The 22,059-nt window shown below is 45.1% G+C and overlaps 2 protein-coding genes and 2 long non-coding RNA genes across 4 annotated transcripts; 3 read left to right on the forward strand and 1 right to left on the reverse strand.

The window, feature by feature from the left end:
• Positions 1 to 3,569: 3,569 nt before the first annotated feature.
• Positions 3,570 to 6,172, reverse strand: LOC117192336. The gene is made up of 4 exons (XR_004474289.1): positions 6,085 to 6,172; positions 5,380 to 5,932; positions 4,712 to 5,324; positions 3,570 to 4,643 (listed from the first exon to the last, which is right to left on the reverse strand). It is a non-coding gene; the product is annotated as an uncharacterized LOC117192336 (long non-coding RNA).
• Positions 6,123 to 10,046, forward strand: LOC117192335. The gene is made up of 2 exons (XR_004474288.1): positions 6,123 to 6,203; positions 8,553 to 10,046. It is a non-coding gene; the product is annotated as an uncharacterized LOC117192335 (long non-coding RNA).
• A 179-nt stretch (positions 10,047 to 10,225) lies between these two features.
• Positions 10,226 to 14,229, forward strand: LOC117192334 (eukaryotic translation initiation factor 4 gamma 2-like). The gene is made up of 3 exons (XM_033396982.1): positions 10,226 to 11,404; positions 11,485 to 13,262; positions 13,344 to 14,229. Exons 1-3 carry the CDS (start codon positions 10,656 to 10,658, stop codon positions 13,520 to 13,522), a joined length of 2,706 nt encoding a protein of 901 aa, XP_033252873.1. The 5' UTR covers positions 10,226 to 10,655; the 3' UTR covers positions 13,523 to 14,229.
• A 4,484-nt stretch (positions 14,230 to 18,713) lies between these two features.
• On the forward strand, positions 18,714 to 19,555 carry LOC108160066. Its single transcript, XM_017293815.2, has 2 exons — positions 18,714 to 19,281; positions 19,338 to 19,555. The coding sequence occupies exons 1-2, from the start codon at positions 18,826 to 18,828 to the stop codon at positions 19,341 to 19,343; spliced, it is 462 nt and encodes a 153-aa protein (XP_017149304.2). The 5' UTR covers positions 18,714 to 18,825; the 3' UTR covers positions 19,344 to 19,555.
• The last annotated feature ends 2,504 nt before the right edge of the window (positions 19,556 to 22,059 follow it).

A 22,059-nucleotide genomic window follows, 5' to 3' on the forward strand; every position in this document is an offset into this window, starting at 1 on the left:
TTTTCGGTACTGGGAAGTCGGCAATGGCCTTTATTTTGTCAGGATCGGTTCGGACTCCTCCGTCTCCTGTTATGTGCCCCAAATACCTCACTCGGCGCATGCAGAAATGGCTTTTACCGATGTTGATAGTTAATTTCGCTCGCCTGAGTTGCTTGGCCATTTCTAATAGTACTTCCAGATGTCGCTCGAAATTCGAAGAAACTATCAACAGATCGTCTAAGTAGATGAACACTTCGTTTCGAAGGTTACAAGGAACTATTTTTTCCATTAATCGTGACATGGTACTGGTGGCGTTGCACAGCCCGAAAGGCATTGTTTTGAATTGGTAAAGGGGACGTCCAGGGACTGTAAAGGCCGTCTTATCCCGGGACTTTACGTCCAACGGTACTTGCCAGTACGCATCTTTCAGATCAAGACTCGAGATGAATTCTGCCTTCGGCAAACGGCTCAGGATCCCGTTAATCTGAGGCAAGGGATAAGCATCCTTTTCCGTGAAACTGTTCACTTTCCGGCAATCCAAACAGATGCGGATTTTTCCCGGCTTAGAGACCAACACTATTGGCGAGGACCAAGCGCTGTCTGATTCCTCTATTACTCCCAATTGGATCATTCGGTCTATTTCCGAGTACATGGCCTTTTCTACGGCTGGCGAAACAGGGAAATGTCTTTGTTTCACTGGCCTGGCGTTCCCTACGTCGATAACATGCATTATCTAGTCGGTTTTTCCTAAACCTTCTTGAGCAAACGAGGGATAACACTTCAGTACATTGGATAACTGATCCTTTTGTATCGGCGTCAGCTCGTGCTGTTCAACCCCGCTTGTCTCTTGGTTCGACATCTCTATTTCGGACACTTGCAACTGACTGGGCAACAGGTCATACAGCTCCCAAAAGTCAATTCCCAGGTACAGATCATGTTTGAGCGAAGGAATTAAATATAACTCAAGAGACTTCTTCTCGTCCCCATATTCCACGTCTACTCTCATCCTTCCCACTATCTTCTGAGCCTTACCATCCGCCGTTTTGGCTCTATCATTAATACGTTTGTAAGGTGCATCGGCAAGGACCACTTCCTTAGCCAACTCGCCTCCAACACAGCTGATGGACGTCCCGGAGTCTAACAAGCCATAGACGGTTCGATCTAGCAGACGGATTGGTAAGAACGGACGAGGATCTCTCTTTATGTCTGCGAGAGCGCTCAAATGCTTAATTCCTGACCGGCATATCTTTACATTTTGCCAAAACCGAGTCATTCGCTTCCCCTTACGCGATCTTGCTGCCCCTCTCTCTATATACAAATCATTTCCGGTAACTGAATCGTCTAATCTGGTTTTGTCTGTGCAATTCAACAGTGAGCTGTCGTTGCTTGTTTGTAGGTCTGGGTAAATCGTGGTCACTACTGGTAGTGGAAGTGCCTCTAATCGGTATTGGTGCCTTGATGGCGTAGCACACACGAAGTCTTCTGTTTGAATGGCAACTTCGGCGTGCTGAGCTTGGAGTTTTTTGAACATTTCTCGCAACTGGGCTTGTATGTATTAGAAGCACCACAGCAATAGCAGAAAATTCCCCGTTCAGAAACACAATCTTGATATCTGTGTCCCGTCTTCCGACAATTCCAACAGATCAATGCAATTGCGTCTACTTCCCTCTCCCTCTCACTCTCTGAATATTCTCGGGCCTCCACGTCCTGTTTCAGCTCCGATATGTCTTGCCGAAAAGGCATGGTTTTCGCATACCCATGCGAGGTTCTAACGTCCTCTAAGAAGATTTCGCGTCTTCGACAAATTTCCCTGAGCTCCTGTACCGTTCTTATTTCTACGTTCAATAGCTCATGGCGAATTTCCGGACGCAGGTTGTTCTTCAATACCCGAACCAACTTCCGAATGGTCCAGGGTACTTCCAACTGATCGGTCAAGCTAGAGATGCTATCGTAAAACCCATCGAAAGTCTCGCTTGCCTTCTGCTTTCGGTTTCGGATCAGTTCTTCGATGTCAACGTCATCTTTTTCTTGGCGAAACTGCAGTCGTAAGGCAGCACATAAAGTATCCCATTGAACTTCAACTACAGCCTTATGATGTCGCCAGTAGAACTCGTTAGCTTTCCCTTCAAACAAAGCACTCACATTCCGGCAAAGCACGGAAAAATTTCCTTCCAAAGTTTGATGGGTCAATGCCTCTACTCTATATATGAAATTATCTATCGACACCCCGACTCCCGAGAACTTAATTTTCCAGCCATTAAGTATATGGACCACTTTGTCCGGTCTCTGGGATAAATCAGAGGAACCGCTTCGCAATGGTGACGGATGATCTATGCTTTGGGGTGCTTGTCTACGGTCAGGATCAGTTCCCTCTCCATAGCTGGTTGCTTGCAACTGCTCGGACAACGGCGTTGGAGAACGGTCTAAAGCTGCGGTGACAGTGGACTGAAGGCCATGACTATAATTCTTCCTAACTTTGTTTTATTCCCCTCAAATTTCGGTAATTGTTCGACGCCGGCAGCGGACAGTAACCGATAATAAAACCTGGTTTATCTGTTTTCCAGCTTTCGACAGCCAACTCTAAGACCACCGTCAGTAAATCTTGAATAAATCTCTTCCCTCCATCGTGGATAGAGTCACGCTCGAAAGCAGAATACCTATGTTCCAAAGCGCTGGAGTCGAAGAAGCCTTTTACTTAATAGGATCGTGTGAAAACTAACGCGGTATTTCCCGCAGGGTCAGGCGGTCGACATTCGTCATTCGCGCTCTGCAATTCCACTGAAGGATCTAACATACGTCGCTTCCAGTCAACTGAGCCTCTTCTTGCTGACTGTCATCTGGGGTCAGAAAGGAATGCCTCTTCTCCTTTATCTGATTTCCACTGCAGAACTTTGACAAAAAAAGATTTTTTTTTTTTTTTTTTTTTTAAAGCGGCTAAAGTAAATTTCTGTCTAATCATTCACGGGTCCAGCCGAGTATTTGAATCTACCCAGTCGGGCCCCACGTTGGGCGCCACTTATGAAAACTTATGAAAATCGTATCTTAAAATCATTTAATAAAATTATCTTTTTAATTATAATAATATTATTATAACTGTAACGTGTAACGCTCGTCTACGTGAGACAAAGTGGAGGGGCGATCTGCAAAGGCGGGGCACGCTTTAAATGTTCCGGCTCTAGCTCGTCGGCTTTGGGGTGGTGGTTCTTGCTCGTGCAGATCGTCTCCACTTTTCAACGTTATCACACGACAGTTTCAACGATTTTCTTGTTTCCCAAGAATTGAGCGTGCTGCGACGATACAGTGCTAGAAAACTATGGTAGAACGATCAAAAAGATAAAAAAGGCTTCGAAAAGGATAGGTCAGAGAGGGGAGAAGGAGAGGAGAGAGCGAGAGAAAAAGAGGGTGAAGGGGTGAGAGGAAAAGGAGGAGAGATAAAGGGAGGAGATATCGGTTGCTATCCCACGGATGTCAGTGTGGTAGCCCATTTTGCCCACCCAACCTATGACCATCTTCCTCGAAACTGGAAGTTTCAGACGGCCCCCTCAGCTAGATCGCGGCTACACGCACGCCGGCACAAAGTTCGTTCTACCTTATCTTTATCTGAATTTCATTATATATTTGTTCGAGAAACGGTTAAAACTAATATAATCGGAGATGGCATAATTTTCTAATGCTAGGTCTTTATATCTAATATATGTACATGTATCATGTACATGTAGGATCGGGCGCAACTACCAGAATCAAACGAAAGGCGCAGGATTGTACTCACGCAGTCATGCTCCTCCATCGGCGAATGATCGATCTCCCGGCGACTCTGAAATAGAACATTATCCTTCCTTTCGTTTACATTATTATTTTTCGCAACCTTTGACTTTCCTCATACGGAGTTAGTCCTAGAACCATTAAATTTCTGTTTTTCCTTTTCTTCTCGGTACTTCTTAGGTTTCTCACAATTTCCTCTATCTATTTTCCATACTTTATATAAATTCTTAATACGAACGGGCCATACTAATAATTAAAGCTAAATATTAGGAACTTCATTGGTCTGTTTTGGAACTGATACTGATACTGAAACTGGCATCTGGTCTCCAAAAAAACGTAACTATTAATTTTAATTATTCAGGGCATCTCTGGGGCCATAATTGTTCCTCACCACCGGCTTTAATGCGCCATTTCTAACCACGGACCGAGATCTTTTTATATGTCGACGAAACTCTATTAATACAGGGCTCTATGGAAGCGGGAACGGTATATTGAGTTTTCTTTCGGTATTTCTATCAATGTTTATAAATATTTTAAATGTGGCACGGCTCGTACGCGCCTTGTTTTGTCGGCACACACGCCTCGTCGGGCGACTTGTGCGCCGGCTGGGGACGGGGAGCGGCCAACGGGACGAGAATCTCAGCCCACGAGCAGTGGATCGCTCGTTGATGCGGCACGTGGAATCTACGGGCCCCTCGGCGGATCCAGGATAAATGATGAATCAGAGTGCTGACGCCAGCGATTTCTAGGCGTGTCGAAGAACTCCACTTTGCTGGTCACTCTTTGGTGCCGCAAACGTGGGGGTGCCTTGCGGCGCCTTAGCACGGGTGGCGCTAGGCTGGGGCGCGCAAGGCGGCGTCTTTCCGAAGAGCTGGTCCGCAATTTCCGCAGAATATCTTTTGCTGCGCAAAAATACGAGTTACCTCTATTACATATTCGTCCCGAGAATGAGGATCGACATTTATCTTACCGCAGTGGCAGCGGAATCCGTGGATGTTCACAGATTAATCCAGCCTCTGGCGGTCCTCTGGGTTGGAACGCCCACAGAAGAGGTTGTTCCAGCAGAAACGGCTACACTTATACACCTTCCGGCACTGTACACACTTTTGACTTTATGTAGTGTAATTCGGCGCGGATGGCAAACTTTTCACTGTTTACAAAACACGTCTTGTTGGCTTGATTGTCGCACAGGAAAAGATCGAAGCCGGAAACTTGATCTGGCCGCTTGTCATTTGCATGCACTCTTGCATGGGGAGGTTACGCCCTCTAGGTTGTCAAAATTAAGCAACCCTGACCTCGGCTGACTTCTACACTTGTCCGTTCTGCGGTCAGCTGTCTAGGCAGCTGATCAGCAAGGCGCCTTCCAACACATACTGAGTCGATTCATGACCCCTACAGATCAAAAACGGGGGGTGCTCCAGATCGAAGCCAGAAGTCACAGCATCAAGCTTTTGCTGGCAAATGCCACAATGCTGCACAAATGAGCTCTGCAATGAATGGATCAAGGCGGCTCCGGGAACACATCGTGCATCGACAAGATATACGTGATCAAAGACTTCTTATCAGGTTCGTTGTTGTCCCGTCTGGAAAAAGACTATTAGGTGGTAGCTATAGCATCAAAGATTTGTATTGTCTTACCCGTAGACGTCCCACAGACGCGTAACTCCTCACTCCTTCCTGATGTAAAATCGTTAATGACACCCATGGCCGGGTAACGAACAGCAAGGCCGCAGGCTAACGTGCGGATATTGTGCGCTGCTGCGTATAATTGTGGCAGGCGATAGCAGATCATCGGCGGATGGACATCTCCCTTTGATGGAGATGTGCTGCTGATAAATGCAAGCCACTGGGTGTTCCGACTAGATGCACTGTCTAGAGGAGTTGCCGCTGCAGAGGACCTCAGCCTCCACTCGTTTTCCGAATGTCCGTCTTGCAGAAAGTACAAAAAGAGCTGGACATATTGCACCGAGTTAATGAGAGACGTGCCGCCGTTCACATTTGGCCTCTTGATGTTGGCCCCATTCTCCACCAGAAACATGACTAATTACGAGGTTCTTAAGTGGAACAAGTCCTTTTATGGTTTTTTGAATTTGTTTATCGAGCTACAAATCAGCTGAGAAAATCCTTTTATCGATTTCAGACTTCGGTATTTTATTGCATGTGATTATTTGTATCACACTGATTTGCATGCCTTGATTTATATGATTTACATTTTGCATGTATTTTGAAATAGCAGAAAAACAAAGAAAAAGTTAAAGAAATTAAAATTTGTTTATCGATTTCAGCAGATAAAATGTATCGATAAGATATACCGAAATATACCGCCTCATTTTAAAAATATACCGTAAATATACTGACGAATTGCTTTTTCCTGCCTCTAAGTCCACACTGATGCGCATCTCTAATTCACATTTTCAGCTTGCGTGTTGGCCATACGGAATAAGAAATTAGTGAAAATAAAGGTTAGTACAATGAATTTGAGAAGGACTTGCTAGGCCGTCCTTTTTCCTCCTACTTTTGATTGAAAAGGCAAAGTGAACTTAGTTAAAAAGTGAATTTCAAATAATAGCCTCAAAATTTGCCATGATGATTTAGAGAAATCCGATTTTTTGTGTATGTATGTTCTGTGTAGCACGTCCTCGTTTCTTCATGGCGAAAAAGTGATGCTGGGAAATCAATAAAAGTGAGATGGAAAATTATTAGTGCAATTTGTTTTTCGATGTGAAAATTGACAACGTTTAAACTGAAAAAATGCAATGGGAGACAGAACATTTAAAAGGCAAACTAAATGAATCACTCGGAAGTACAAGAACAAAGAAAGTTGCCTGTGTGTGTATGTACGTATGTATGTACACATATTCATGCAACAAAATGGCGGAGGCACATTGGAAAATCTCAAATGCTGTTGACGTTGATCTAACAGTGTGTCTTCCCCCTTTGGAAGACCCCGCCACCCCTGGTGGGTGAGTTTGAGTTTGTCGATTTTCCTTCGGCCAGCTTCACTTTGTGTGTTTCCGTGTGCGCCGTATTTTCTCGCTGATATGATCTGTGAACAAACACACACACATATGCCTACGAATAGTGTCTGTATTGATTCACTTTGTTCGCCCTGTTTTCGTCATTGTAAAAATTGAGTGCGCCTTAGCGGAATAGGTTCTGGGATAGGTTCAAGATACGAGATATTCCATCATACAACAGCCCCCACAACCAAAAGAGAGTTTCATAACGTGGGTGTGCCATTTGGTTGGTTAAATTTGCACCTCTCAGCCCAGCAAACACTTGTACACGGGCCACGCGCTGGAATTGAGGTCAAAATCATCCACAACTGGGTCTTACGTCGAGGGGGAGGGAGGGCCCGAGGCGCGGTCGGGTCGGGTCGGGGTCGTCGACGCCTCGTTGCAGTGACTCTGACACGGGGTGGATTTTCACATTGGCCACATTTTGGGGGGATGTTTAGAAGGCACTATTGCAGGCAATACTTGCGAGTCGAATACGGATATATATACAAATATACAGACTCGAGTCTAGGCTTAGGACCAAAGACGGGCCAGGGTTGTTCAAGCTGCTTCGATATACACATACACTCACATTATAGTACATAGATAGACTTCAATCAATTAAGGCAAGGCAAGGCTAGCAAATTCAGAAAAAATAAACAAAGTCACTCATGTCCAAGTGTGCAATGAGGGAATGTTTACCACTCTGCCGTTGACTAAACACGCTAATCAACGCAGTGCTCCCCTCGTCTGTGGCTATGCCGAGTATATGCGTATCGGGAGCGACTCTGTTGATTTCTTGGGGTCAATGCACTTTAATTCGATGGCGCAGAAGACCAGCATCGAGCGAGCGAGATAGCTAGCAGGCGACCTACCGAGCTCCAAAGCAGAGGCCATAAACCTCCACACAAAGAAAGGACACTGACACACTCACTCATATTGCTCACTTGCTCTCTTAGATTGCTCAGTTACTCAGTTGCTCAGTTGCTCACTTGCTCAGTTGCTGACTTGCTCACTCAGTTGTTCACTATTCATGCACAGATGGTTCCAAATTTCACTATACTTTCGAATTAGCGACATACAGAATATTTGAAAGAGTAAACAGCTTTGCCGGTAATACAAAAAGTGTGAAGTAAACGCAAATATGAGCAACAGCTGACAGATCGCAAAATGCCCTTTGAGGAGCAAAATTGCGCAAAAAGTGAGTAAAGAACAAGTGAGCAAAAAAGAACAAGTGAACAACAAAGAACAAGTGAACAACAAAGAACAGCTTGGAAGGAACATGTTCAGTTGCTCACTTAAGTGAAGAACTCTTTTTTGTTCACTCACTCATGAAAATCATCTAGAATCTAGAAAATATTGATTTATTCACAACACAACTCATAAATCATTGTTTAATTATTCTTAAATATCACTGTGCTAAATTACCAACGGAGGGCAACGCCGTGCCAGCAAACAAAGCAAGTACGAAGAGAGAGTGAGAGAGAACAGAACGTAACGGAACGGAAAAGCAGTGAAATTAACTTGAATTTGTTTCATTTGGCGAGGCTATTTCCATAAAGTACTTTCAGTTCGCATTGACTATCCATTGCCGAGTGCAGGTGCAACAGTTATGTGGCGAAAATAACTGTAATTATCTGTGTGTTGACTATATATTGCTTATAAGTGAGGCGATTAGTTTTCCTGTACACTTGTGTCACAATACGAGCTAGTTCTAGCGTAAGCTCTGAATACAGTCTATTTTATCCCTTCTCCCAAGTCGGTTATAAATTTGTTTTGATTTTGGTTCCCAAATTCTTCCATTGCTTGACACAGGACTTCCATATACGCAAGGCAGCCCAAGTGTAACGGAACTGAGAGACTAATCCCCCAGTTACCACGCAGGCCTCAGCTGAACAAGAAGAAGAAGACGAAGAAGCAACCCAACCGAACGGAAGGAACGCCTCCACTCGAGTCTCAACGCAACCTACCCTACTGTGCGTGCGTGCGTGCGCGTGTGTGTTGTCAGATTTGTGTGTGTGTCCCGTTTCTGTGTTGAAGGATCAGGCCAGATCCGACCAGGAGGAGCAACCAGCAACCAGCGGTATCCCCCAAACGACCGACCACCACCACACACTAGAGAGAGCTCGCTCGTTGCACCTGTGTTCACAGCTGCAATTTATATTTCGCCCCGAGTTGATCTAGAAAAATCATCACCATTCCTCTATCAACGTACGACGCCGCTCCCCTTTTGCACTCTTACGACGACAGTCCGCAACGTTGGGAGCACACCAACGTGCACCAGGCAGGCGTCATCATAGATCAGTTTCGGAGCGGTAAAACGATCACCATTGAGGGAGGCACCAGCACCGGTGATACGACGAGCATCGGCGGCGGCAGCGATTTAAGACTGGTAATAACGGCGAACCCCAGCGAGATCGAGCGCAATTACGATCAGCTTACCAATCGTGGTGGCGGCGGAGGCGGTGGCGTTATAAGCGTCAGCTGCGGTAGCCAAACCCCACCGACACCAACGGTCGGGAAAACCCTGCTCAATACCAGTCCCAATCTTTTGCCGATTACCACAGCGACAGATACGTTCAACAATCTTAAGAATCTGGTAAAGATCGACAAGGGCTCAACACCCGCATCGAACCAAGGAGGCGTCAACTATCGCAAGGGCTCGAACAGTTCTAGCTACAAGTCCGGCGGTGCAGTATCCCCAGCCATAAGCAACAGCAGCGAGGGTTTAGGTGGTAGAAACGGCAGCCGTTCATCTGGTGGCCCAACTGGACACTTTTCCACTGGCTATAGTAAAAATTCCGCCAAAATTCGTCAACACGATAGTGAGGTGAGCCCAAGACCTCGACGATCTTACCAGGGTGACTCGTCGTCGTCGCGTTACTATCAAAAGAATAGTGACATTTTGGGTCAAAGCATCAACAACCAGCAGCTCGGCAGCTCCGACAGCTACAACGGCTCTGGACGATATTCTTCGAGTGATCAGCAAGGCGGAGCTCATCGTGGTAGTCGCAGCTATCACTCCAACTCCGATGACAGCTATAATAATCGATCAATAAACTCCAACTCCACCGGCGGTCCTGCTGGCGGAAGTAGTGGCGGCGGCGGCGGTGGCAGTAATTACCGCTCATCCCGCAACTACGAGAACGGCAATGGAAGCAACGGACAACAGTCGCGTTACGGCAACTGCAACTCCTCGTCCAACTACAACGGAGCTGCATCTAACTCAATTAACAAGTCGTCGTACGGGCATTCGCGTGGTGGCAACGATGGAGTCGTGAGCGGAGTTCGTCGCGAAGAATACCCCAACAACTACCGCGACAGCTACGAAGACTCTACCTCACATCAACGATACAACAGTACTAACAGCCAAGAGCGAAACGGAGGTGCTGGAGCAGCAGGCCCCCGATCTGGCTACAATAGGGCCCCCGAAACGGATCGCTACGATCGTGGTGCGGCCGCCAGTCGTCCTACTGCCGTTCGTAACGGAAATGCGCCTGCTCAGGTTTCAACTTCCAATTCTTCGAACCATTCTTTGAACAACTCTGCCCACTCGGCAGCCACTTCTCAGCAATCACAGTCGTCACAGCAGCACCAGCAGCACCAACACCAACAGCAGCATCAACAACAACAGCAGCAGCAATCACAGGCAGCAGGAGGCACCAAGGGAAACACTCCCCGCCAATTACTGGTCGCTGGATACCACCATCGTTGCGTCCGCAGCATGGACTTACGCAGAGCGAGAAGAACGATGCCGTGTTCCGGCGCGTAAGGGGAATACTGAACAAGCTAACGCCCGAGAAATTCCAGGAGCTGAGCGATGAACTACTGCAACTTGACCTCAATTCGATTGTCATTTTGAATGGTGTGATCTTGCTGATCTTTGACAAGGCATTGGATGAGCCCAAGTACTCGTCTATGTACGCACAGCTGTGCAAGCGCCTGTCCGAGGAAGCACCATCGTTTGATAAGGAACCAAACAACTCTTGCACTTTCCTGCGACTCCTGATTGCCGTCTGTCGCGACAAGTTTAACAATCGTCTGAAGCGCGACGAGAACGACAGCAGACCGCCACCAGAAAATGAGGCCGACGAGGAGGAACGCCGCCACCTGGCGAAGCAGCGCATGCTCGGCAACGTTAAATTTATTGGGGAGCTCAACAAGCTCGACATGCTGTCGAAAACCGTGCTGCATCAGTGCATCATGGAGCTACTGGACAAGAAGAAGAAGCGTAGGGCCGGTGCGCGGGAAATGTGCGAGGACATGGAATGCCTGGCTCCGTTGCTCAAGACTTGCGGCAAGAATCTGGATTCAGAACAGGGCAAAGAGCTGATGAATCAGTACTTCGAGACGTTGGAACGTCGATCAAAGTCAACTGAATATCCACCAAGGATACGCTTCATGCTAAAGGATGTCATCGAGCTGCGACTGAACCATTGGATTCCACGCAAGGTTGGCACCGCCGAGGGACCCGTCCCCATAAAGCAAATACGCTCGGACGACGACTCTATCATACGCACCCCCTTCCCCAATCGCAATCGCGATATGCGCAACAACGATCGCGATTCCGACAGCTGGATGAACCGATTCCACTTGAATATCCAGCCTGGCTATAATGATATGTTCAGCGGGCTAAGTGTCGCCGGATCCTCTCCCATTGTGTCCCCGTAAGTAGAGACTTTCCGACTTCCAGCATTCCATCTGGTTTCGATGGATGAATATATACCTAATAAATGCTCTTTTCCAGATTCGCCACCAGCTCGAATCGGGACCGAGATCGCGATAATCGCCAGTACAACAATCGCGGCGACCGCAATCGCGACCAGAACGGAGGCGGCGGCGGCGGAAACTACAACAATCGCTACAACAAGCACAACCAGAACGGTGGAGGAAATGGCGGAGGAGGGTCATCTGGTAACCGGGACCGAGTTCGGGATGATTCGCGCAGGAACAACGACCGGGACAGGGACCGCAACGACGGACAATATGGCGGTAATCAGCTGCTGGGCAGCAAGGAGCTAGCGCCGCGTTTTAAGCGCAATTTGATCACCACGAACCAGGATGCGGTGGAGAACTTGCAAATGCGCCCGGCGGCCAACTCCTTGCTTTTCCGAGCGGCCAACCAAAACCAGAAGTTCCCAGCCACGTTGCCCATGTCGACGCCACCCAACAGCAGCCAGGGCAAGGACCAGGGACAGCTATCCAATTCCCACTATCCATCCCATCTGATGAATCCCACACGTCCATCGTCCACCCCGTCTGCGGAATACGCGGATAACAAGACACTCCACGGAGTTCAGCAAGAGAAGACCCTCAAGGCGACCTCATCGTCGCCCAACTTCAGCTCGGGTGGCTCGCGGGAGAAATTAGATGAGCAGAACGCGGACGCCCAATCCTCAAAGTCTTCGAACGACGGCAAAGAACATGAACAACCGAAGAGTGGTTCCGTGGAGAGACCTAGCACACCATCAGGCAATGGCTCGGCCAAGCAGCAGAAGAAGGATAAGTATACCAGCAAGGAGGAACAGGGCAAGAAGGCCACCCTCTACTTCAAGGAGAAGTTCTTCTACGACGAGGAGCCAAAGGATGAGGAGACAGAGGTCGAAGCTCCAGCGCCAGCTGCAGAGCAGGAAGGGGAAACACCAATACCCTCCCTCAAATCTGACCGATTCAGTGAGCTAGTTGAGGGATTCCTCGAGCTGAAACTGCCCGAGAAGTCCCTGAAGGATGTGTGCATGAACTTGCTGATGGATGTGTTGGACCGTGTGAATGATGTCTACTTGGAGCGCGTCGTGCGCTTCTTGCAGACATTACGCAAACAGTCGAGCATCAAGCCGAACATTGTAGTGGAGGTCTTCAAGCAGTTGGTCAACAAGATGAACGAGCGCGAAGCTCTCAATCCGAGGATCACGGCCCACGTGGCGAGTGTCCTGAGCAAGGCCGTATGCGAGCCAGCTCTGCTGAAGCTGAACGACATCGCCAACTACACGGACAATGGGCAGCACTTCCCGCTTTTCCTCTTGGTGCTGCAGCAGCTGCATAAGAGCATTGGCAAGGAGGCCTTGGAGGAGAAGTTCCGAGCAAGTAAAATTGACCTGATGAACAGTCTGCCAGAGGTTGATCGTAACAAGGAGAGACTGGCCGAAATACTCGAGGATCGCAGTCTTTCCTTCCTTTATCCGTTGTTGAAAGTGCAGGCCGAGATGATGAAGCAGTTGCTGTCCGATCCCAGTCCGACCAACTTCTATAAGTGGATCAAATCGAATGTGGACAACAAGTACTACAAGGACCCCGGCTTTATTCAGTCCCTAATGACCGTAGTGGTGAAATATATAACCAAGGAGACGACACTGGCCCCCAATCTGGTCCCAAAGGAAGCTCCGGAGAAGGCCGTTACCCAGAAGGAACAGCAACTGCTGGAGAACTATAGTCAGATGCTGCAGACCTTCCTTGGACAAAACGAACTACAACTGATCGCGTTGTATGCCCTGCAGGCGTTCTGCTTTAACGAGAATTTCCCCAAGGGTAAGTCGATGAAGAACGGACTACTTTCGTTCCCATTTGCTCCAAGAGTTGTCCCCTAACCATTTGCTTTGTCCAATTTAGGCATGCTGTGCCGTTGGTTCAAATATCTGTACGAGTCTGAAATCATCGAGGAGGAAGCATTCGTCTCTTGGAAGGAGGAGATTTCCGACAAATATCCAGGCAAAGGATCCGCTCTGTTCCAAGTGAACGCCTGGCTGACTTGGCTACAAGAAGCCGAGTCCGAGGACGATGAGGATTAAGAAGCACCGCCCCGAATAACAACAACTCTATTGTATATCACATTAATTTATATTCACAAATTGATTACATGAAAAAAAGAACAAAGAAAACGCCGCAACAAAAAAAAAAAAACAAAACAAAAGATAAAATCAGCAGGATGAAAATGAAAGCTTGGAATCGCGGTTGCAAATCTTAGTCAAATTATAGTAGAAGAACCCTCAAGTTAATCAAAATTATTTGATATTCAAAAAATGCAAACAATTAACAACTTAGTATCAACAAATAAAACGCAATAGACGCAAACGTATAGAATATTATTCCACGAAATATAAACGCAAACGAAAGTAGTAGATTTTAATTGACATTTCAAGTCACGAACGCATATATACAATACATTTTTAATTTACAATTAGTAAATCTTGACTCAACCGGTACTGAGAACTGATCTATCGAATAATATATTCCCCCTTTTTTTGTTATCTCTATTCAATTGCCACTCGCACATCTCTTCGTTTTTGTATTCACCTTAAGTAATTCAAATCAAACAACGCTAAAAATATATAAATCAGTACATATGTGCAGTAGATGCGAAACTATAAAATCTGATTGTAATTCTGAACAAAATATCGTACATATGTATTTTAACCTAACAAAAAAAATCTATAAAAATCTGCCGACATTAATAAGAGCTCTAATAAAAATGCAACCGACACTGCGAACGGCAAAACTTTGTCTTTTTCGTCATTTAAATTAAATTTAAACTGGACGCGGTATTTGGCGCCAATGTGACTGCAATGCTGTGGCGGCCTATCGAATGGATTAACTGGTAACCTTTCAAATGCTTTCCAGCACTGTTTGCCCACGCCGAAATCAGTGTGATATTTTTTTTTTTTTTTTTTTTTTTTTATGTAGCACATGCGAAATCCTTGCCACTGGCGAGGCAACTTTCTTCTCATACAACACTCGCCTTACACCTTCTGCTCTCGACTTTTTCACTGTCAACGGGATTGCGCAAAACAAGCTGTCAGTCGAAACTAAATATGAACTCTCCTCGGATCACCTGCCAATTGTAGCATCAGTGCATCATTCTCCTCAAATCAAAACTATGAAGCAACAAATTCTCCCTCGAGGCTCTTGCGTTGAAGTATTTCAAGCCGAACTAGATAGTAGAATCAACCTCAACACGGAAATAAAAAGTCCCGATGATATAGAAGATGCAATCTCGATATTTATGAGAAACGTAATATTGGCTGCATCTTCTGCTGCGCCTGTAAACCAATGTTCACCAAGCCAACGACGACAAGATACTCTTCCCCCAAGTGCCGTAGCTCTCCTGCGCCTGAAAAGAAGAGTAAGAAGAGAGTATGCGAGAACGGGTGATACTCGAGTTCATCAAATCTACTTGAGACTATCAAACCGTTTGCAAATGGTACTTGCAAAAGTCAAGCAGACGAGCATTGATAACATTTTAGAAAAAGCTGGCCCCGATGCATCTTTCAACTATACTCTCTGGAAGCTTACAAGCCGATTTAAAAGAGTAGTCCTGCCTAAATCGCCAATTAAAAATCCAGCAGGCGGTTGGTGCTACTCCAGTCAGCAAAAGGCTGATATCTTCGCAGACAGTTTAGAGCAAAGATTTAAGCCATTTAATCTTACGTCTGCTGTTACACGAAGGGCCGTCGAGCTACAATTGGAAATGCCATTTCAAATGTCCTTGCCAGCAAGCCCAGTCACATTTCAAGAGGTGGTAAAGCAAATTAAGAAGCTGAAGGCCAAAAAATCCCCTGGTGAGGACCTGCTGGACAACAGGACTTTAAAACTTCTGCCTAAAAAAGCGCTGCTATTTATAGTGCTGCTCCTCAACAGCATTCTTAGGATAGGACACTTTCCTACCTGCTGGAAGATGGCGCTGATCTCCATGGTACCTAAGCCAGAAAAACAACACACAGAAGTCGATGGCTACAGACCAATTAGCCTGCTCTCAGCGCTAGGGAAGATGGCGGAAAGAATGATACTGAACCGCATCATGCAGCTTGAACCTGTAAAGAAAAGAATTCCAAAGTGGCAGTTTGGATTTAGACAAGGTCACGGCACGCCAGAACAACTTCATCGAGTGGTCAACTTCGCGCTTGATGCAATGGAGCAAAAAATGTATTCGGTAGCTGTGTTTATGGACATTCAACAAGCGTTTGACAGGGTGTGGCATGATGGCCTCCTCTTTAAGCTGAGAAACATATTGCCGCCGCAGCTATTCCAGCTGGTGAGTAGCTTTCTAATGGACAGAAGTTTTAGAGTTGTTGTAAATGGAGCAAAATCATCGAAGCGCCCAATCTGTGCAGGCGTCCCACAAGGCAGCGTTCTTGGACCAACGTTATATACCCTATATACAGCCGATATGCCTTCCTCAAGGGTAATAACTGGGTTGGACGAGGACGATGTGTTGATAGCAACCTACGCGGATGACACTGCAGTGCTGACCAGAAGTCCAAGCATAAATCTAGCTACGGAAGCTCTGCAACAATATGTGAGCAGCTTTGAGGTCTGGGCTCAGAAATGGAACATAGGCATCAACAGCAGCAAATGTGCTAATGTTACTTTTGCTACGAGAACACTTTCTTGCGGAGGCATTAATATGCTGGGCTCCACACTTACGCACAAGAGCTCGTACAAATACCTGGGTGTTGTACTCGACAGGTCACTAAATTTCAAAACCCATACTACCATGGTTCGACAGTCTGTGATGGCGAAAGCGGGAAAGATGGCGTGGCTACTTGCACCAAGAAATAAGCTATCGCTGTACAGCAAAGTCACGATATACAAGTCCATCCTCAGCCCCATATGGAAATACGCACTTCAAGGTTACGGCATCGCGTCAAAAACCAACTTAAATAAAATTAGAGTTGATCAGTCAAAAATTCTACGACGAATATGCAATGCTCCATGGTACATACGAAACAGCGACATCGAGAGGGACCTAAAGGTTCCCAAAGTGGGCGATGTTATACAATTACATGCAGCAAGGTACTTGCAACAACTTGGTGGTCACCCTAATGCGCTAGCCAGACGTCTAATTAACCCGCCAAGGAAAAGAAGACTCAAAAGGAGTCATCCACTGGATCTCCCTACTAGATCCCTCCTATAACATCTCATTAACTTTTTGTAAATATTCTAAATAATGTATGTACCTACTCCATATATGTAACATTAAGTTTAAGTATGTATCTCCTGTGATCAATTGTTTTTCCCCTTAAATGTAAAACTAGATTAAGTTGCCACGAAAGGTAGCAGTAAACTTGTTTACAATAAAATACAAATTTTCCACATGAAAAAAAAAAAAAAAAAGATATTTTTTAAATACATCAATAAATCGGACAAAGGGTAATAAAAATTACATACGCAGGTTTTTTTTTAATTTTTGCTCTACATGTCCGCGGGATGCGGAACATTCGGCATACCCTAGGGAAAAGGATATTATAGAATTATTATTATTATTGCGGCTCTAATTAATGCAGAAACTAGTAATGCATTGTTTTAAAGGTATTTCAACGATATTTTGCAATGAGTATACAGAAAAAAAATCAAATGCATGAATACGTCTAAATCATATCAATTTGAGAAAATTTCCGTATTAATTACGTTTTAAAAACAGTTTGGAAAACAGTATCCCTAAATTAAATTAACGAAATAGGGAATACAAATGCCCATACTCCGGTTGATAAGTAACAAGTCTTCAATAACCAGCAACGTTGACGTGACAACATTGCGACTGTTTTATTTGTTGAATTTTTTGGGTTAAAATACAATAAATGGAAGTACTTGTAGTCAATTTATTCATTAAAGGGATATAACTATGTTAGTTAGCCAGCATTATTCAATGGAACGTTAACTCTCTTATGTTTTCTTTGTTTGACCTTTTTCGCCAAAACCTTGTTTTAGTCAAAATCCAATAAAAGCAAGAATTTAAAATAAACCAATCAAGTGGAAAATAGGTTCATTATCTGAATAAAATTATGTGGGCTGGGCTGAGAGATCATCGAGCTAGTAATACTTGAAGGAATATCAAAAACGAGGAATATGTACAGTAGATCTTGAATTCTTCACTATATTACGGTATATTTTAAAAATGAGTCGGCATATTTTTATACCCGATACTCAAAATGAGTATTGGGGTATATTAGATTTGTGGTAAAAGTGGATGTGTGTAACGTCCAGAAGGAATCGTTTCCGACCCCATACAGTATATATATTCCTGATCAGCATCAATAGCCGAGTCGATTGATCCCTGTCTGTCTGTTCGTCTGTCCGTCCGTCCGTCCGTCTGTCCGTCCCCTTCAGCGCCTAGTGCTCAAAGACTATAAGAGCTAGAGCAACGATGTTTTGGATCCAGACTTCTGTGATATGTCACTGCTACAAAAATATTTCAAAACTTCGCCCCGCCCACTTCCGCCCCCACAAAGGACGAAAATCTGTGGCATCCAGATTTATAAAGATACGATAAAACCAAAAACGCAGAATCGTAGAGGATGACTATATGTTCTAGAATGTAAAATCTCAACCAGATCGTATAATTTTTATAGCCAGAATCAAGAAAACAATTTCATTCTTTCTCGCTCTGTCTCTCTCTAACACACAGGTTTCAGGGTCGGTTTTGCCAATTGCAAAATATGAGTTCAAGGATCTCAGAACCTATTTCTCCACACCCCCTTCCGCCCACGCAAAGGACGAAAATCTGGGGCATCCACAAATCTCAAAGACTATTAAGGCTAGAGTAACCAAATTTGGTATCCGCACTTCTGTTAGATCTCACTATAAAACGTATATCTCAGAATTTCGCCCCACCCCCTTCCGCCCCCACAAAGGACAAAAATCTGTTGCATCCACAATATTGCACATTCGAGAAAACTAAAAACGCAGAATCATAGATAATGATCATATCTATCAGATTGCTGAATCTGGAAGAGATCGGATCATTTTTGTAGCAAGAAATCAATTTGCAGTGGCCACGCAGCGGCGACGTCACGCTCAGACTGATTTTCTGTCTCTCTCGCACGCACTCTTTGTCATGTCGTTTAATATTAGCGGCGTCTGCCGGAGGAGAGCCATACTGACTAAGTATCGGGTATAAATGTAGAGTTGCGGTCTCCGCAGCAACTCACAACGTTCCCCCTCGTTTTTGTGTATTTCTAAGGGTCGGACGGTATATTTTATCGATAAGTCCACTGGACAAAATGTGCATTTCATTCTGTTTACCTTTTTTAAAGTGACATTTTTATTATAAATTGATTTTAAACATAGCCAAACACAGAAAGTTGGAGTTGGAGCGATGGAGAATCTTAATATTTCGGACCCAGCAGCAGCCGGAGATGCCGGTCATGTCCAGCTGAATGGCCATAAGCAGTACGCCGGTGAAAATGCATTGTTCACCTCACACATGGCCGTATTGGAGAATGGGACTGCACAGTTTATACTGCGGGCCCTCAAGATGAATGGTAGCACAATGCTGATTGTCAATTTAAAGGAAAATGAGGTCTTTGATGAGCTGGCTGTGGGCATGCCCGCACGCGACTCCACCAAAAGCGATGCACTTTCCTCGACCCTTATGGGCGGATACGGCCAAACTGAGTCATCTGTTCTGGCCGCCAAGCTGAGCAAGCGCTACGGCCGCCAGTTCTTCGTGAGCTTAAACATTGGAGGAGATCGTCTGGTGACTCCGTTGTTCGAAAATCGCTCGTCACCTACATGCAGAGCAATCTGGCTCATTTTGTATAGGCCTGTATCTGTATGTATGGCTGTGATTAAAATTAAACTGCAGCAATATTTATTTATGGTTCATAGGCATAGCCGGCAACTGATGACACTGCGCCGTGTGGGGGTCACAGGCGTTGGGTGCGTTTATTTTGGTGATTGCTGACGACCCCACGGACGCCACTCTCTCGCCGAACCGAACTCCATTCTCCGCTCAGACGACGACAACAGCACAGCCCGCGTGACATGCGTCGGTCGAGTGAGCGCGAACTTTAAAAGTACAACGGAATTATTTAGTCTAATAAATTTATTACCCCAAAAAGTAAGTTTACATTAGTTCATTCTGCCTGTGGGGCACTCTGCAATCAATTGTGCCGTGATAGTGTTTCTGTGTAAGGCCGAGTTCACACGCTGTGGCTGTGCGCGGTCGCATGCCGTACTCATGATCAGGTCTGTTCACGGTTGAATCTCGTTGCCGCCGTGCAAAGTCAAGGCCAGTTCGTCTGCACAATTAATGTTGATTGCCAAGTGATTCAGCAGTCCTATATTGTCCACTTTCCTATACTTGCTAGTGGCTGTGGCTAGTGACCTGTCCAACAAAGGCACAGATTTGGTTGGATAGCTACATAAGCTATCATCCACTCGCTACGAAAAGTTTAAGTTTCACTTCCTGCCTGACTGTCAGAAATCGACGTCGTGTGATAAGCCCTGGTGGTTAAATTACCCCCTTCAAGAATTCCTACCACAAAATATATACAAATAAAAGACCCCAGCGGCTTTGCGTAGTAGTTGTTGGATCCATTCCTGCCATGCACATTGGGCCAGGCAGCCGAAATTTTCGCATAAATTCGAAAAATTAGCTTAGAGACCAGAAGATACATTTGATTGTATCTTTTTGTATGAGAACTGAGATAAATTTCAGACCGATCCGACCACGCCCACCCCTACCGCCCGTACGTTATATTGCGTATTGAGTTAAGCTGCAGTGAATAAAATATAGATCTCAAAACAGCGGAAATATCAAATATAGAGCAGCTTTTTTTATAAAAATTCTGGCCAATTTACAAAATGCAGATACCAGTAGAAGTAGCAGTTAATATAATGTGCATTAGGTAATATATACTTTTTCATTTATACATTCTTCATACTCCGGTCTTTTCCTACTAACAAAAACTTGAGAAAGTTTCCCGCTTTTTGAACTCCTGCCGATCGTATAAGATCGAACATCTGACTTTGAAAGACTGCAAATCTTTTAGCGCTAAAATCAAAAATATAAATGCAAAGTTTCTAGCCAGGGTATGCATTAGGATATCGTTACCATGAAAGTTTTGACTTTTTAAATTTGTGCCAGAATATCGACCGTCTGGCCCAATGTGCTATGGTGGGGTGTACAAAATACAAATGTATGTGTTATTAAAACTTTTCCGTTAAACTTCAACAATTGGGGACTTCATAAGGCCCAGTCTAGACGAGATATTGTCAGCCGTATCAGCGGCAGAAACAATAGCATATCGCACCTAAATAGCAACACCAATTGTATATATAACGAGGGGGAACGTTGTGAGTTGCTGCGGACACCGCAACTCTACAGTTATACCCGATACTTAGTCAGTATGGCTCTCCTCCGGCAGACGCCGCTAATATTGAACGACACGACAAAGAGTGCGTGCGAGAGAGACAGAAAATCAGTCTGAGCGTGACGTCGGGCGCTGCGTAGCCAGTGCAAATTGATTTGTTCCTTTTGGCTATAAAAATGATCTGATCTGATCCAGATTCAGCAATCTGATAGATATGATCATTATCTATGATTCTGCGTTTTTAGTTTTCTCGTATCCTCAATATTGTGGATGCAACAGATTTTCGTCCTTTGTGGGGGCGGAAGGGGGTGGGGCAAAATTTTGAGATACACGTTTTATAGTTAGATCTAACAGGAGTGCGGATACCAAATTTGGTTACTCTAGCCTTAATAGTCTCTGAGATTTGTGAATATCCCCAGATTTTAATCCTTTGCGGGGGCGGAAGGGGGTGTGGCGAAATTTTGAAACAAACTCGTCTCGGTCCGATATATTAGGAGTGTGGATACCAAATTTGGTTGCTCTAGCTTTTATAGTCTCTGAGATCTAGGCGCTAATGTTTTACTCTAAGCAAAGCCGGCTATGCTACGTGTGTGTTAGAGAGAGACAGGGCGAGAAAAAATGAAATTGTTTTCTTGATGCTGGCTATAATAATAATACGATCCAATTCAGATTCCGCAGTCTTAAAGATATGGTCATTCTCTACAATTCTACGTTTTTGGTGGGGGCCCGCCCACTTCCGCCCCCACAAAGGACGAAAATCTGTGGCATCCACATTTTTAAAGATACGATAAAACCAAAAACGCAGAATCGTAGAGGATGACTATATGTTCTAGAATGTAAAATCTCAACCAGATCGTATAATTTTTATAGCCAGAATCAAGAAAACAATTTCATTCTTTCTCGCTCTGTCTCTCTCTAACACACAGGTTTCAGGGTCGGTTTTGCCAATTGCAAAATATGAGTTCAAGGATCTCAGAACCTATAAGAGCCAGAACATCCAAATTTGGTATCCACACTCCTGTGATATCGGACCTTGACCGTTTCGTGTCCAAATTTCGCCACACCCCATTCCGCCCACGCAAAGTACGAAAATCTGGGGCATCCACAAATCTCAGAGACTATTAAGGCTAGAGTAACCAAATTTAGTATCCGCACTTCTGTTAGATCTCACTATAAAACGCATATCTCAGAATTTCGCCCCACCCCCTTCCGCTCCACAAAGGACGAAAATCTGT

The sequence above is a fragment of the Drosophila miranda genome (assembly GCF_003369915.1).
Source record: "Drosophila miranda strain MSH22 chromosome Y unlocalized genomic scaffold, D.miranda_PacBio2.1 Contig_Y2_pilon, whole genome shotgun sequence".
In the NCBI taxonomy this organism is placed as follows: domain Eukaryota; kingdom Metazoa; phylum Arthropoda; class Insecta; order Diptera; family Drosophilidae; genus Drosophila; species Drosophila miranda.

Excerpts from the sequence above, each read along its gene's own strand:
- LOC117192334 (XM_033396982.1), top strand. The coding sequence starts at position 10,656 with ATGTACGCACAGCTGTGCAAGCGCCTGTCCGAGGAAGCACCATCGTTT. Across the intron at positions 11,405-11,484 it reads TCCTCTCCCATTGTGTCCCC|ATTCGCCACCAGCTCGAATC; the intron begins GTAAGTAGAGAC and ends GCTCTTTTCCAG. Across the intron at positions 13,263-13,343 it reads TAACGAGAATTTCCCCAAGG|GCATGCTGTGCCGTTGGTTC; the intron begins GTAAGTCGATGA and ends TGTCCAATTTAG.
- LOC108160066 (XM_017293815.2), top strand. The coding sequence starts at position 18,826 with ATGGAGAATCTTAATATTTCGGACCCAGCAGCAGCCGGAGATGCCGGT.